This window comes from Daucus carota, chromosome 9 (assembly GCF_001625215.2).
Source record: "Daucus carota subsp. sativus chromosome 9, DH1 v3.0, whole genome shotgun sequence".
In the NCBI taxonomy this organism is placed as follows: Eukaryota; Viridiplantae; Streptophyta; class Magnoliopsida; order Apiales; family Apiaceae; genus Daucus; species Daucus carota.
Window position 1 is genome coordinate 10,276,738 of NC_030389.2, and position 13,226 is coordinate 10,289,963.

Consider the following 13,226-nt stretch of genomic DNA (forward strand, 5'->3'; position numbering starts at 1 on the left):
GAGGCAGGCGGTCATCCTGACATGGATGAGGAGGTGCTGTATTCACTTTCAAAGATAAGCAGAATGGCAAAACAGAATGGGATCACAAAAGATGGCAGATCAAAGAAAGTAGAAAACCAGCAACGCCGCCTCTCAAAATAGACGAACTACATATAGAATCTTAATTAGCTGTAAAACTGATCTTTCGGGCAGTTTGCATCCTTCTAGTAGAATTATTAGCTTTGAATTTCAAGCAGAAAAATGTTCTTAATACACTATGTTCAGCAAAGTCTATCTATATTGTGCAAGTAGTTCTTTTTACCAAATTACAGTGCACTTCTTCTTCATCTACTAGAACAGCTTGTAAAATTTGATTCGGTTCTAAGATCAAAAGTGGAGAGAATATTGCTCTTGTCAGATCTAATCAAAACTCTGGCACCAAATGTAGAAATTGTTGTTGGGAAACTACGCATTTTCGACTAAAAATTATGGAGACAGTATTCTTATCAATGTAAAGTTCATTTATAAAATTCAGTTTATAAGAATGCACAGTGGAAACATAAAGTACATTAATAAAATTTACAAAAGAATAAAAAAAATGAAATCAATATCTATTCTCTCACTTTCCAGGGACAAAGTTAGTTGCAAAAGCCCAGGCGTTGTTGTTTACAGGATCAGCCAGGTGATCAGCGAGGTTCTCCAATGGGCCCTTTCCTGTAACAATTGCTTGTACAAAGAAACCAAACATAGAGAACATGGCTAGTCTTCCATTCTTGAGTTCCTTCACCTTAAGCTCCGCAAATGCCTCTGGATCCTCAGCAAGACCTAATGGATCAAAACTTCCACCAGGGTAAAGTGGGTCAACGACCTCACCGAGTGGTCCACCTGCAACACGGTATCCCTCAACAGCACCCATCAGAATAACTTGAGTAGCCCAGATGGCCAAGATGCTCTGTGCATGTACCAAGCTAGGGTTTCCCAAGTAGTCAAGTCCACCCTCGCTGAAGATCTGCGAGCCAGCTTTGAACCACACAGCTTCACCAAATTTGACACCATTACGAGCCAAAAGCTCTGGGAAGACGCAGCCAAGAGCTCCAAGCATGGCCCATCTGCTGTGGATCACTTCAAGCTCACGGTTCTTGGAGAAGGTCTCAGGATCAGCAGAAAGTCCAGCAGTGTCCCATCCGTAATCACCTGGAAATTCACCAGTGAGGTAAGCTGGAGCTTCACCAGAGAAGGGGCCCAAGTACTTGACACGGTCTGGGCCATACCAGGGGCTGTTGGAGACTGGTGCTTTCACAGTCTTCCTCATGGAAACTCTGCCATTCCCAAAGAGCTCAGACGATGATGGAGCTACTTGAACAGCCTTCCCTGCGAATGATGGGGAAGAGAGAGCCATTGATGCAGCAGCCATCTAGTATTTCTTAAAACAAAAACTACTGCAAACGACAAAAAAGAGCTCAAAGCTGTGGGAATTGATATAATATGAGCAAATTGTTGTGAGTTTCATGGGTTGCATTTAACATATTTATACCAGTTCAGCTAACAGGGTCATTATCTTTGCGTATCTTGATCTTTATCTTCATTGGTTGATGGTGATTTGAAATCCAATAAGCTTTTTCTATACCACAAACTAGCCTTGGAATTATTAGGTCCAATATAGGCCAAAAATATAAGACAGGATTCTTAGTAGAGATGAGATTTTCATCAAGGCATAGCCACATGATTATTTCTATGTTGATAAAGTACTTTAAACTCCTATCAAATTCGTTCACATTAACTTATTTATTTAATGATCCAGTACTATATTTAATATTGCTTCCTGATCTCTTAGTAAAACTGTAAAAGAGTAGAATCTGAAGTCACAAAATAACCTTCTTCTTCCTGTATGCATCACTAATGCATAGCTAACAGAATTTGAATCGGATTTCCTAATGATTATAGTCTGCGCTCACTTGGAATGTTGGTACTTGTTCTTAACATAGAGCTGTGACAGTTTGGGGATGCTCAAGGCTCTTTAAGCTCAGATCACAACAAGTCATAAGCTTTGCTTGGCAGACATTAATGAGCGATTGATGTTCCTTCAGATCATAAATTTTTGTTTATTTCTGGTATATTGAATTCTAATTTTCTTAACTCTTACCTAATGAAGTCTGAATGCACAGCAGCTTCAAACAAGTGTAAAAATACCAGCCAAAAAGGCTCTTTGTTCCCTCATTCATTCCTTAACCTCTACACTGTCATATATTTTAACATCAGTATAAAAAACCCATCATCACAATCATTTGTAAACTTAACCCTGTATCACATAATCTGCTACATTGATCTATGGTCCTATAATTAGGACGTAATTGTGTTTTTTAATTTCTTTTGGCGGGTTGAATACAGAGGGGACCTTCATGGGACGCGGGGTTGGGAAATATACAATTCAAAGAGGAGATTTTGAAGGGATCAAGTGTTCTTTGAGATTCTGATGCTCTAGCATTGACATAAAACTGATGTATTTTCCACTTACGATTGCTTCTGAACTTGTTAAGGAGAGAAAACTCGAGAATGTGTAAGAGGTAAAAGAAACCAGATCATTTCTGAGGATTACAGTTGACAAGAATGACACTGAAACATCATCTTAGCCAAGAATGACAAGAATAAAAAGGTCTAATCGAAAAATACACTACTATAGTTGCATATTCTCACATTTGTGTTCCTTAACCATATCAAAATTAATCCAAAAATTAATATCTTCAATTTTGGGGACTTGCCCCTCTTCTTTTAGGGAACAACCGGCAAAATATGTTTAAGCTAAAGAAGATAATTGAGTAGTATACACCAGAATGAAGCTCATTAATTGTTGTAACAATTAACAAATAAAGATCTTGCCTGCCACCTTTTGCGTTATCCACAAGTATCCAGTCAACTGAAGAACACTCATCTTCAGTTATATAATTCAAAGATTTCCATCTTCATTAGCGTTAAGCAGATATAGAAACAGGTATAGAAACAGAGTTGGAAGTATCAGCTCTGGCTACCGTGAAGTATTAGACGGATGCAATTAGTATTTTAGTGAAGAAGGTGTTAATTAGGCAATCCCTGAATCCTATCTTATTCTTTCAGTCTAGCTTTGATCATTTCTTTGCAGAAAAGATTTCACATGAAAAGGGAATTACAGAGGAATTTCTTTATGCATTTCATGCACGGAGAAAATTAAGGTTTCGGGGATCAAGAGGACCTCCACAAAAGCACCGATCATGAGAAAGTAATGAAGTATCAAATCCATCTTGATGAAACTTTAATTTCCATCCCTTAGGTATTTCCCAACACAATCTATTATAACTCGAGTTCAACTGCTGCAACATCAAAGCTTCTGTAGTCTTTGATGCTATTTTTCCATATATTTTAGTTTGAGAAATATCCAGGCTAATCAATTATGTCCTAATATATCAAGAACTCGACAACATTTGAATTCATCAAAAAGCATTTAAGCATCTCTGTATAAATTATCTCAGGAGAGATTGATGCGTGATAATAAACGACATTAACAACATAAAGAACAAACTATAAAAGCAGCAGCATTAGAAAACTAACATTTGTGTGCATTAGAATGTAGTGCAAGAAGAATGAAGTTATAAAATGCAAGAACCGCTAGAAAATAATGCCAGTTTATATCATTATGCAAGTCCTGGCTGCTTGAGAAGCGCTAAACTTATGTTCTTGAATATGCAAGAAGGGCAGAAACAAAATCATCCATTGCTTGTAAAGAAGACCCTTTCTTACCATTGTTTTGTCCTGCACCTTGTTTGATCATTTCACTAATTTCACTAGCTTTTCTCCTTATTCCCTCATTTTCCATTACAATCTCGATGACTCTTTTCACATCATTCTTTGTAATGCAACTTTCCAATCCTCTTGCCAACTCTACTCCTACTCCCATCTCTTCCTCTATCATCTTAGAATTATAGACTTGCTCTCCGCCCAATGGCCAACCAATGAGTGGCACCCCTTGGCTCAAACTCTCCATGGTCGAGTTCCATCCACAATGACTAAGAAATGCTCCTGTTGATTTATGACACAAAATGTCCAACTGGGGTGCCCATTTGTGGATCAAGAGTCCACGTTTGGAGGCCGACATTCGTTCCTCAAACTTGTGTGGTAGCCATTCATCTCGGAACTTTTCAGTAAGATTGAAACCCATAGGAGGCCTTATTGCCCATATGAATGGTTTCCCACTTTCTTCTAGGCCTTTAGCCAACTCCATCATTTGAGCTGGACTAATTGTATTCTGTGAACCAAAAGATATATAAAGTACTGAATTCTCGGGGTAAGAATCAAGCCATTGTACACATGTTTCAGCTGATAATCCGGGTTCTTTACCAGCTCTATTGCCAAAAATCTCATTGCTGGAGGAGCTATCAAGCATTCTTGGTGGAAGAAGAGGTCCAATACACCAAATAGGAAGTTTAGTGTAGTTCTTAAGTACTTGTACACCCAATGGCTCAATTTCCTCAACTGTGTTACATAACCACCCAAAAGAGCCTAAAGAAAGTGATAACTGTGGCTGGAAAAACTTGGACCCTTGATCACTACCATCAGCACTTCTCACATATTTATGAAGATGGGCTCTTGTGATTTTACATGTTTCAGGAAACCCCGGCAAGACAAACTCCTCATCATCCGATTTTACAAATCGATGAGGTAGGTTTAGCCATACAGAATGATAAGCAGCAGTACCATAAGCTCCACAAGTACTAAAGCTAATATTGGTGATATGCAACAACTTGGCAACTCGATTAGTCCAGCCCATAAACACATCAGAGATTATGCAGAGAGGGGGTTTGCCTTGTTTCGAAGCTAAGTTTGACATGAGTTGTTGAAATGGGGTTTGAAGTGCAGTTGAGGCAAGGCAAAGGGCTTCTGTTGTTTCGGCATTTGGGGGTAAGTTATGGTCAGAGGAGTTGAAGGGAAGTGAAACTAAATGGATTTTGCAAGTGTTTGATTGTGTGGATTTGAGTTTTTGTATGTTGAGAGGTGTGCTCACAAGGGTTATGCTCAAATTTGCTCTTTCTTGAAGTTTTTTGGCTAGTTCCCAGAATGGAATTATATGGCCTTGTGCTAAAAATGGAATCATAACTATATGTTCTTGAGGGTTGCCTAGTCTCTCCATTTGTGAGTGAGTACGATGAATGAATCGATGATTAATATGTAAGTGAAGCTAGAATAAGATCATGCTGATACAGTTGGTTTTGATGAGTAGTGGAAGACTTGTGTAGGATTGATCCAACTATGTATGTTTTTCTACAGGGAAGAGTTGAACTCGGATATTTTATGTGAATGGAGAAAGCTACATTGTATGTTGCAGATCGAACAATCTGGGACCAACTCCCTTTCCTAAAGTGTCTTTAACAACAGTACTGTATTTTTTGTTGGTTGGAAGATTTTGTGGTTTGAAATACTACACGCATTTGTTCTTGCATTATTTGGCTGGTAACATCATCTTTGCATTATATGATGTTGAGACATTTTAATAAGTTGTTTTTTTTGTTTACTGAGGGTCATTGGGGTGAGCTTAAAATAAGTGCTTTTTGCTTAAAGTAAAAAAATGAACTAAAAGTTAGAAGCAGACTTATAAGTGATTAAAGTGTTTGGGAAAGAAAAAAATGAAGTAAAAGTTAGAAGCAGACTTATAAGTGATTAAAGTGTTTGGGAAAGAAGTAGAAGTCCTGAAACAAAAGCTAACATTCCTAGCTTTTTATAAGTGCTTCTTGACTTATTACACAAACGGTACAAATAAGTGCTTCTAACTTATAAACCCAAAAGCTGGGCTTTTAAGCGCTCGACAAACACCCACTAAAACTTGTTTTAATCTAAACAATATACTGTAAATACTTTAAGCATACTGGAACACTAGCTTTTATCAGAAAAGATGAAATAGGAGCAGTTTGGCACTAAATATATATACGGTAAAAAAGAGGGGCATAGGCATCTGCAGTAAACATTTTTATGTTTCAAAGGTTGTGATCTTATGAGATTTGATATGAAATATAATAATTAATTTGTTTGTGTATAAAATTTGTTTATGATCTTGCACTGTTTCATAGATGCATGAGAAAAAATCAAACCAAAGAACCGGAGGATAATGCAGCACCAAATTACACTTCAAAATCGATCTGCAAGAGGATTTATCAAAAAGAAATAGAGGATGCCACATATTAGTTTGCTGAGAAACGCAAATGGGAACAAGTAGTACGAGCAATGTGGACTGGGATACACTGGCACATAGGCAGCTTACTGCTGTAAAGAATTTGAAGGTGCATCAGCTTGCTGTGACAACTGTGGCGAGCTTCGATAGAGAACTCAACACAAGCTAAAACAGAGAAATCTGGTTAAGCTAATTGGTTACCATTGATTGAACACTGTCTGAGAAGATTGAAGCTATCCAACTTTCTGTTTGGTGGGGTGTGAGATGTCCATGTGAGTTCAGAAAGCTTTGGCAGATGTAATCAAAAGATCACTTCTACCAGACACTCACGGGGGTGTATTCGATTGGGATTTTAATGCATTGTTTTTAGTCTATGGATTTTAATGGATTGTATGGGATTTTGATTTTTTGCGGATTCTTGATGAAATGTCGCAGAGTTGATAGGATTTAGGTACAATGCTTCAAAATCCCATTGAATTTGGTGGGATTTCAAAAAACTTAAAATACACTGAAGAATGCCACAAAATCCATCATTTTATGAAATGAAAAAAAATCCATCAACATTTGAATACCATCAGATTTTAATGGATTTCAAACAATCCCAATTGAATACCATCGGATTTTAAAGCATAATTTAAAATCCCAATTGAATACCACTAGATTTTGTAGCATAGTTTAAAATCCCAATTGAAAACCTCAAGATTTTAATGGATTTCAAACAATCCCAATCGAATACCCTCGGATTTCATGAATGTAAAAAAATGCTTTAAAATCCCAATCCAATACACCCCTCTCAGTTCCAGATATCATCAACAGCAAATGAAATATTCTTAAACTTATTATGCATGTTCCAAGAGGCAATGCTGCCTCTCAAAATAGACGGACTACATCTAGAATCTTAATTAGGTGTAAAATTGATCTTTCGGTTAGTTTGCATTCTTCTAATAGAATTATTTGCTTTGAATTTCAAGAAGAAAAATGTTCTTAATACATGTATTCAGCAGAAGTGCAAAAGTCTATCTCTATTGTGCAAGTAGTTTTTTTTATCAAATTAACAGGTCCGGCTCAAGCAAACAAAAATTAAAATGAATATTGGTTAATGTGTCAAAATCATTGTTTTCCTTATTTTCTCAAAAAAAAAAGTTAAAGACAACGACAATAATAATCAAATAAAGTCGACATAATAGACAACGACAATGATAATCAAATAAATATTATAAGTCATATATTTAAAAATTATTTTTGAATTCAATTATTATCTATGAAGTTCACAAATTTAAATTTCAATAAATTTATAATCTAAAATCAAATGTTTTCTTAAACTATTTTTCAAATGAACCTGAAATCTGAAAAAAAAAAAAAAAAAGATAACATGCTGCAAAAAAAATAAAAAATTTATTTGAGAACTGAATAATGAAGTGTATTAAGCTAATAAAAATATTAAATAATTTTTACTCATAAAAAAGAGAAATAAAAGACTCAACAGAGGAATGTAATTGGAGCTGTTGGGAGTTGACTATTAACAAAATGAGCTTTTTTTGTGTCATGGACAAATCTTATTTGCTGGAATTTTTTAACTGGGGCCTTCAAAATTTTGAGGCCTGCGTTATTTGACTGCTTGCACACCCTAAAAGCCGGGCTGCGAATTAAGGTACTGTTTGGGGTTGCTGTTGCAGACAGCAACAGCAGCTTTTTGCTGAAAAGCAGGTGAAAAACTGTTTGGTAAATCGAAAAGCAGCTTTTCTGAACAGCAGCTTTTAGCTGAAAAGCTGCTGTTAGAAAAAGCAGGTCCTCCCATGCTTTTGGAAAAAGCTGCTTTTCAGCTTTTGCAGAATGCTGTTATAGATTTCAATATAAAACCTCACCAAAAATATTATTTTTTTTAATATTATAACTCAAAATAAGTAATATCAAAAAATTACCAAACAATTATCTGATTTCTACAACAGCACTTATTTTACCAGCACTTTTTCTGACAGCACAACAATTTTTAACAGCACTCCCAAACAGACCCTAAGTGTATTTCATCTTCATCTACAAGATCAGTTTGTAAAATTTGATTCAGCTCTAAGATCAAAAGCGGAGAGAATACTGAGTCCAGTTCTTTTAATTCTCACGTGATCTTTCTCTTTCAAAATTTTATTAGTAATTTTTACATATTTTTTAGAAAAAAAGTCTCCAATAACCCTAATTCTTTCTAGAGTCTAGCCTCTCTTTTGTCATAGTCGTCGGGGGCTTCTATCGGTTTTCACCGGTAGAAAGCCCCAAATCATTTAATTACTTTGTTTTTTTTATAGTTTTCGAATAATACTTCCTCTCAGAAAACTTAGATCGAAAACCATCGGAGATTTCGCTGTTTCTCTTCCAAGTGGGTGGGTTTTAGTCCGATTTCTCTTGTTTTTGTGGTTTCTGTTCCAGATCTATTTTCGGGAAGATTCTTAGATCTAAAACCATCGGAGATTTCGCTGTCTTTCCTCTCTATTTCAATCGGGTGGATTTTCAATCTGATTTCTCTTGTTTTTGTGGTTCGGCTCCATATCTAAGATTGTTTTCTCTCCCTCGTGAGAGTTTTGTTTTTCGCTTCTTCATTGTAAGCGGGTGTCTTGATTTGATAATGAAAGTTTGCATGGAAGCGGGTGTCTTGATTTGATAATGAAAGTTTGCATGGAATCGCAGTTCTGGTCGATAGCTCAAACGATAGCTCTATTAGGGCATGATGAAGAGGGTACCGGTGTTTCAACGAGGATGCATGAAGCGGGTATTTGTATTTGTATATACTTTATCTTCAAAATATCGTTTAACTGTCTCTTCATGATAGCTCTATTAGAGCAGTTCCAGTTTGTTCGACTCGATCATTGGTGTAGATGCCGTATGGCTTTCTATTATTAGATTAACACCTTTGTTTCAAAAAAAATTTTTATTAGTTTTAATTTTAATTAATTATTGAATATAGAAAACATAAAAATAAAATTACTGTATAATATTATATTTATATCATGTAAAAATTATTTTTAGTTGATTATGTACTATATGGAAAAGATATTTAAATAATTAAGATATACGTAAATAAAGTATTTTTTTGCTTTTAAATTTAATAATATTAAAATTTTCACAATTTTAATTAATTATTTCATGTTGAAAAATAAAAATAAAGTTACTATATAATATTATATTTAGATCATGTAAAAAATATTTTTAGTTGATTATGTACTATATGGAAAAGATATTTAAATAATTAAGATATATTTTTATAAAGTTGAAAAAGAATAATAAGATCTGATGAGAAACTATGCTAGAAAGAATAAATAAGAATTTATAGATCATGTGAGGAGTAAAAGAACTTACCAATAAGAAAGAAGGGACACACATGAAACACAGAGGATCCGGACTCAGAGAATATTGGTCTTGTCGGATCTAATCAAAACCTAGCACCAAATGTAGAAATGGTTGTTGAAAAATTATGCATTTTCGCCGAAAATTTATGGAGACATTATTCTTATCAATGTAAAGTTCATTAATAAAATTCAGAGAAAACATAAGGTACATTAATAAAATTTACAAAATAAAAATTAAATTAATATCTCAAATTTATAAATATATATATAATTAAAAGTTCTATTTATAGTATAATAGATTTTAATTATTTATTGTATAATTAAAAGTTATTTATTTTATAATTAAAAGTTCTATCAAAATCTAGCAAAAAAAGAAAAAAGTTCTATCGGAAATAAAATATGTGCTTGAAGTTATAGAGCAGAAGATTTCAAATTTATAAGAAATACATATAATTTATAAAGGAAAAAAGGTCGAATTTATAAAAATGACATGTAATTAAATTAAATTAAAATCATATGAACTTTCATCCCTTATAAATTTAACACCTATCCGATTTGTAATAAGTTAAAGGATACATATGTAATTGACTTTAGTCCCAAATGAGAGAGCAGCTCAAAACGTGTTTAGTAAGGAGATTAGTTACCTAAAAAAGATCATACTAACGATTACAATTTGATGTTGGTGTTATCAATTTTATTTTACTGTAGATTTCGATTTTTATTAATAAAATAGTATTATAAAAATATTCATATATATGTTAAAGTTGGAAGTTTCGGATTTTAGCAAATGCGCTAAACAAAAACGATCGTGTTTAATAAACGCGGTTTATTAGAAAGGATCGTGGCTCAATAGTCAGGATCGTATTAGAAAGGAACGTTTATTAGAAACGTTCATTAAAAAATACTTTGTTAACCGTTCAAAATTAATATTAACGATCTAATAAAATAAATATATATTAATTTTTTGTAAAGAAATTATAACACCGCCGTGAAACTGTGCTTCGTGGACTAGTTTATTAAAATTTATGAAATAATAATGTTAGACATGACAACCCAATGTTACAGAAATCGGCAATCGGATCTAATCAGTTGAGCTACCGATTCAGGGATTAATCGGAAATCGGAGATTAATCAGAAGAATTAATCGGTGTGAAAATCGGATTTATTTTAATATTAAAATATTATTTAATATTTAATTATTATTATTTTAGCTATTTAGTAACTAATATATTTACTATATTCATAAACTTTATAATTACTCATATATAAAGTAATATAGTATTTTAATTCTAATAATTTATCATATATATTTCAATTAACAATATATATAAGGATTAATCGGATTTCAAAAATCGGATCGGTGGCCGATCGATTAATCGGGGATTAATCGGTTAAATCGGGGATTTTTAGAACACTGACCCAACCACGTAATCAGTCCACTTTAACTCCTTTAAACCAATTATATATAGGATATAGTATATAATATAATATAATTTTTTAAATTAATTTTCGATTTTTTATCAATCCTAATTTACAATCATGATCATGCAAGGGGGAGGATGTTGAAATCAAACAAGGCAAATGGCATGTCAGAGATTATTCTAGTGATGACCAGTAAATATCCTGCTCCAAACAGGGGTGTTCGCGGTGCGGGCGGTGTGGTTTTTTCCTAAAACCGCTAACTAACCCACCTATACGGTTTGGGAAAATTCGTAAACCGCAACCGCACCGCGTAATATAAAAACCGTGTAAACCACACCACAAAATTGTGGTGCGGTTCATGCGGTTTGTGTGGTTTATACATTCAAAAAAAAATTATACTTTTGAATGACAATATAAATATAATTTTAAGTTACATGTTATAATATATACATATGTATACAAATTTAGAGTTACGATGCTTATCAAAAGAAATATAAATTAAAATATGAGGATGATAATGATGAAGATAAAAAGATTTCAACACTAACAAGTTATTTTTATAGAAAACGAATATAATTATAATATTTAATTTGCCGTCTTAAAACTAACCTCATTTTTATTGTAAAATTACTAAGATTAAGTTGAGTAGCTTGAATATATATATAAGAGATAACATTATAATAAATATTCTATCTATACAATATATATTTGTAATTATATGTGATGTATTTTTTATATATTAGAAAGTAGCGATGCGGTGCGGTTTGAACCGCGCTTGTATAATGTTAAACCGCAACCTTCACCGCACCTCGCGGTTTGTTAAAATTTCAACCCGCAACCGCACCACGAAAAAGAAAAACCACCACGAAAAAGAAAAACCGCATTTTGCGGTGTGGGCGGTTTGATGAACACCCGTAGCTCCAACACTATTTCATGCTCAATCATCCAGAGCACTTAATAAGTGATGATCTCACTAGTTACAGCTTACAACTCCCAACATTCACCGGTAAACAATCTCAAAAAGTTAAAGATCAAAAATATTAGTGAGAGATAAAACTATATGTCCAAAATAAAAGAGGTGAAAGTTTTTAAACTCCCAAGAAAAAGAAAAAAGGGCTCAAAAATAGGACTACAAGTATCAGGAAAAAATTTAGGAGATATTGATGAGACCAAAACAATTTTAGGCTTTTTTTATTCATAACCAAGTTTTCAATCTTATTTTCAAAAATACTACCTTCTCTAAAATATTTTCAAAAATAACGTGGTTGCATATGCAACCATATATGCCACTGAATTCCTGATTTCAAGTTTCAGTTTTCAAATGTCATTTTCGACCTCATATATATATATATATATATATATATATATATGTGTGTGTGTGTGTGTGTGTGTGTGTGTGTGTGTGTGTGTGTGTGTGTGTGTGTGTGTGTGTGGTTGCATGTGAGGTTGTATTCAGTTGATCCTATTGTAATCTAATGGCCCCGCCAGGGGCACCCATACATCAGTTGCAACTTACAGTTTTCCATTGCATATGAGGTTGCAACCTCATATGCAACTAAATGCAACTGAAAACAGTAAGTTGCAACTGATGTATGGCTGCCCCTGACGGGGCCATTAGATTGCAATAGAATCAACTGAATGCAACCTCATATGCAACTAAATGCAACTGAAAACTGTAAGTTACAACTGATGTATGGGTGCCCCTGGCGGAGCCATTATATTGCAATAGAATCAACTGAATGCAACCTCATATGCAACTAAATGCAACTGAAAACTGTAAGTTACAACGGATGTATGGTGTGCCCCTGGCGGGACCATTAGATTACAATAGAATCAACTGAATGCAACCATATGCAACTGAATACAACCATATGCAACCATATATGCAACTGAATTCTTAATTTCAAGTTCCAGTTTTCAAATGTCAATGAGGTCGAAAATGACATTTGAAAACTGAAACTTGAAATCAGGAATTGTAGTTGCATATATGGTTGCATATGCAACCACCGTATTTTTGGAAAATATTTTCAGGAAGATAGTATTTTTGAAAATATTTTAGAGAAAGTAGTACTTTTGAAAATAAGATTGGAGAAGGTAGTATTTTTGAAAATAAGATTGAAAAAACAGTATACAAGATAATTCCCCAACAATTTTTGATGCGGGGGTGCAGATGCACCTAATTCCAATTGTAAACATGTGATACCCTGTTATTCGTATTAGAAAGCTACTCCTTGACTGAGAAAAGTACTTTTTTTCCTTCCATCTTTCAAATATTTTTTATGGATATAAGATTTATC

At 33.9% G+C, this 13,226-nt stretch overlaps 2 protein-coding genes across 2 annotated transcripts; both read right to left on the bottom strand.

Annotated features, from left to right (window-relative positions):
• Positions 1-569: 569 nt before the first annotated feature.
• On the bottom strand, positions 570-1,496 carry LOC108200881 (chlorophyll a-b binding protein, chloroplastic). Its single transcript, XM_017369146.2, has one exon. It carries the CDS (start codon positions 1,391-1,393, stop codon positions 599-601), a length of 795 nt encoding a protein of 264 aa, XP_017224635.1. The 5' UTR covers positions 1,394-1,496; the 3' UTR covers positions 570-598.
• A 1,943-nt stretch (positions 1,497-3,439) lies between these two features.
• On the bottom strand, positions 3,440-5,361 carry LOC108200751 (crocetin glucosyltransferase 3). The gene has a single exon (XM_017368998.2). The coding sequence runs from the start codon at positions 5,135-5,137 to the stop codon at positions 3,680-3,682; it is 1,458 nt and encodes a 485-aa protein (XP_017224487.1). The 5' UTR covers positions 5,138-5,361; the 3' UTR covers positions 3,440-3,679.
• Between the last annotated feature and the right edge of the window lie 7,865 nt (positions 5,362-13,226).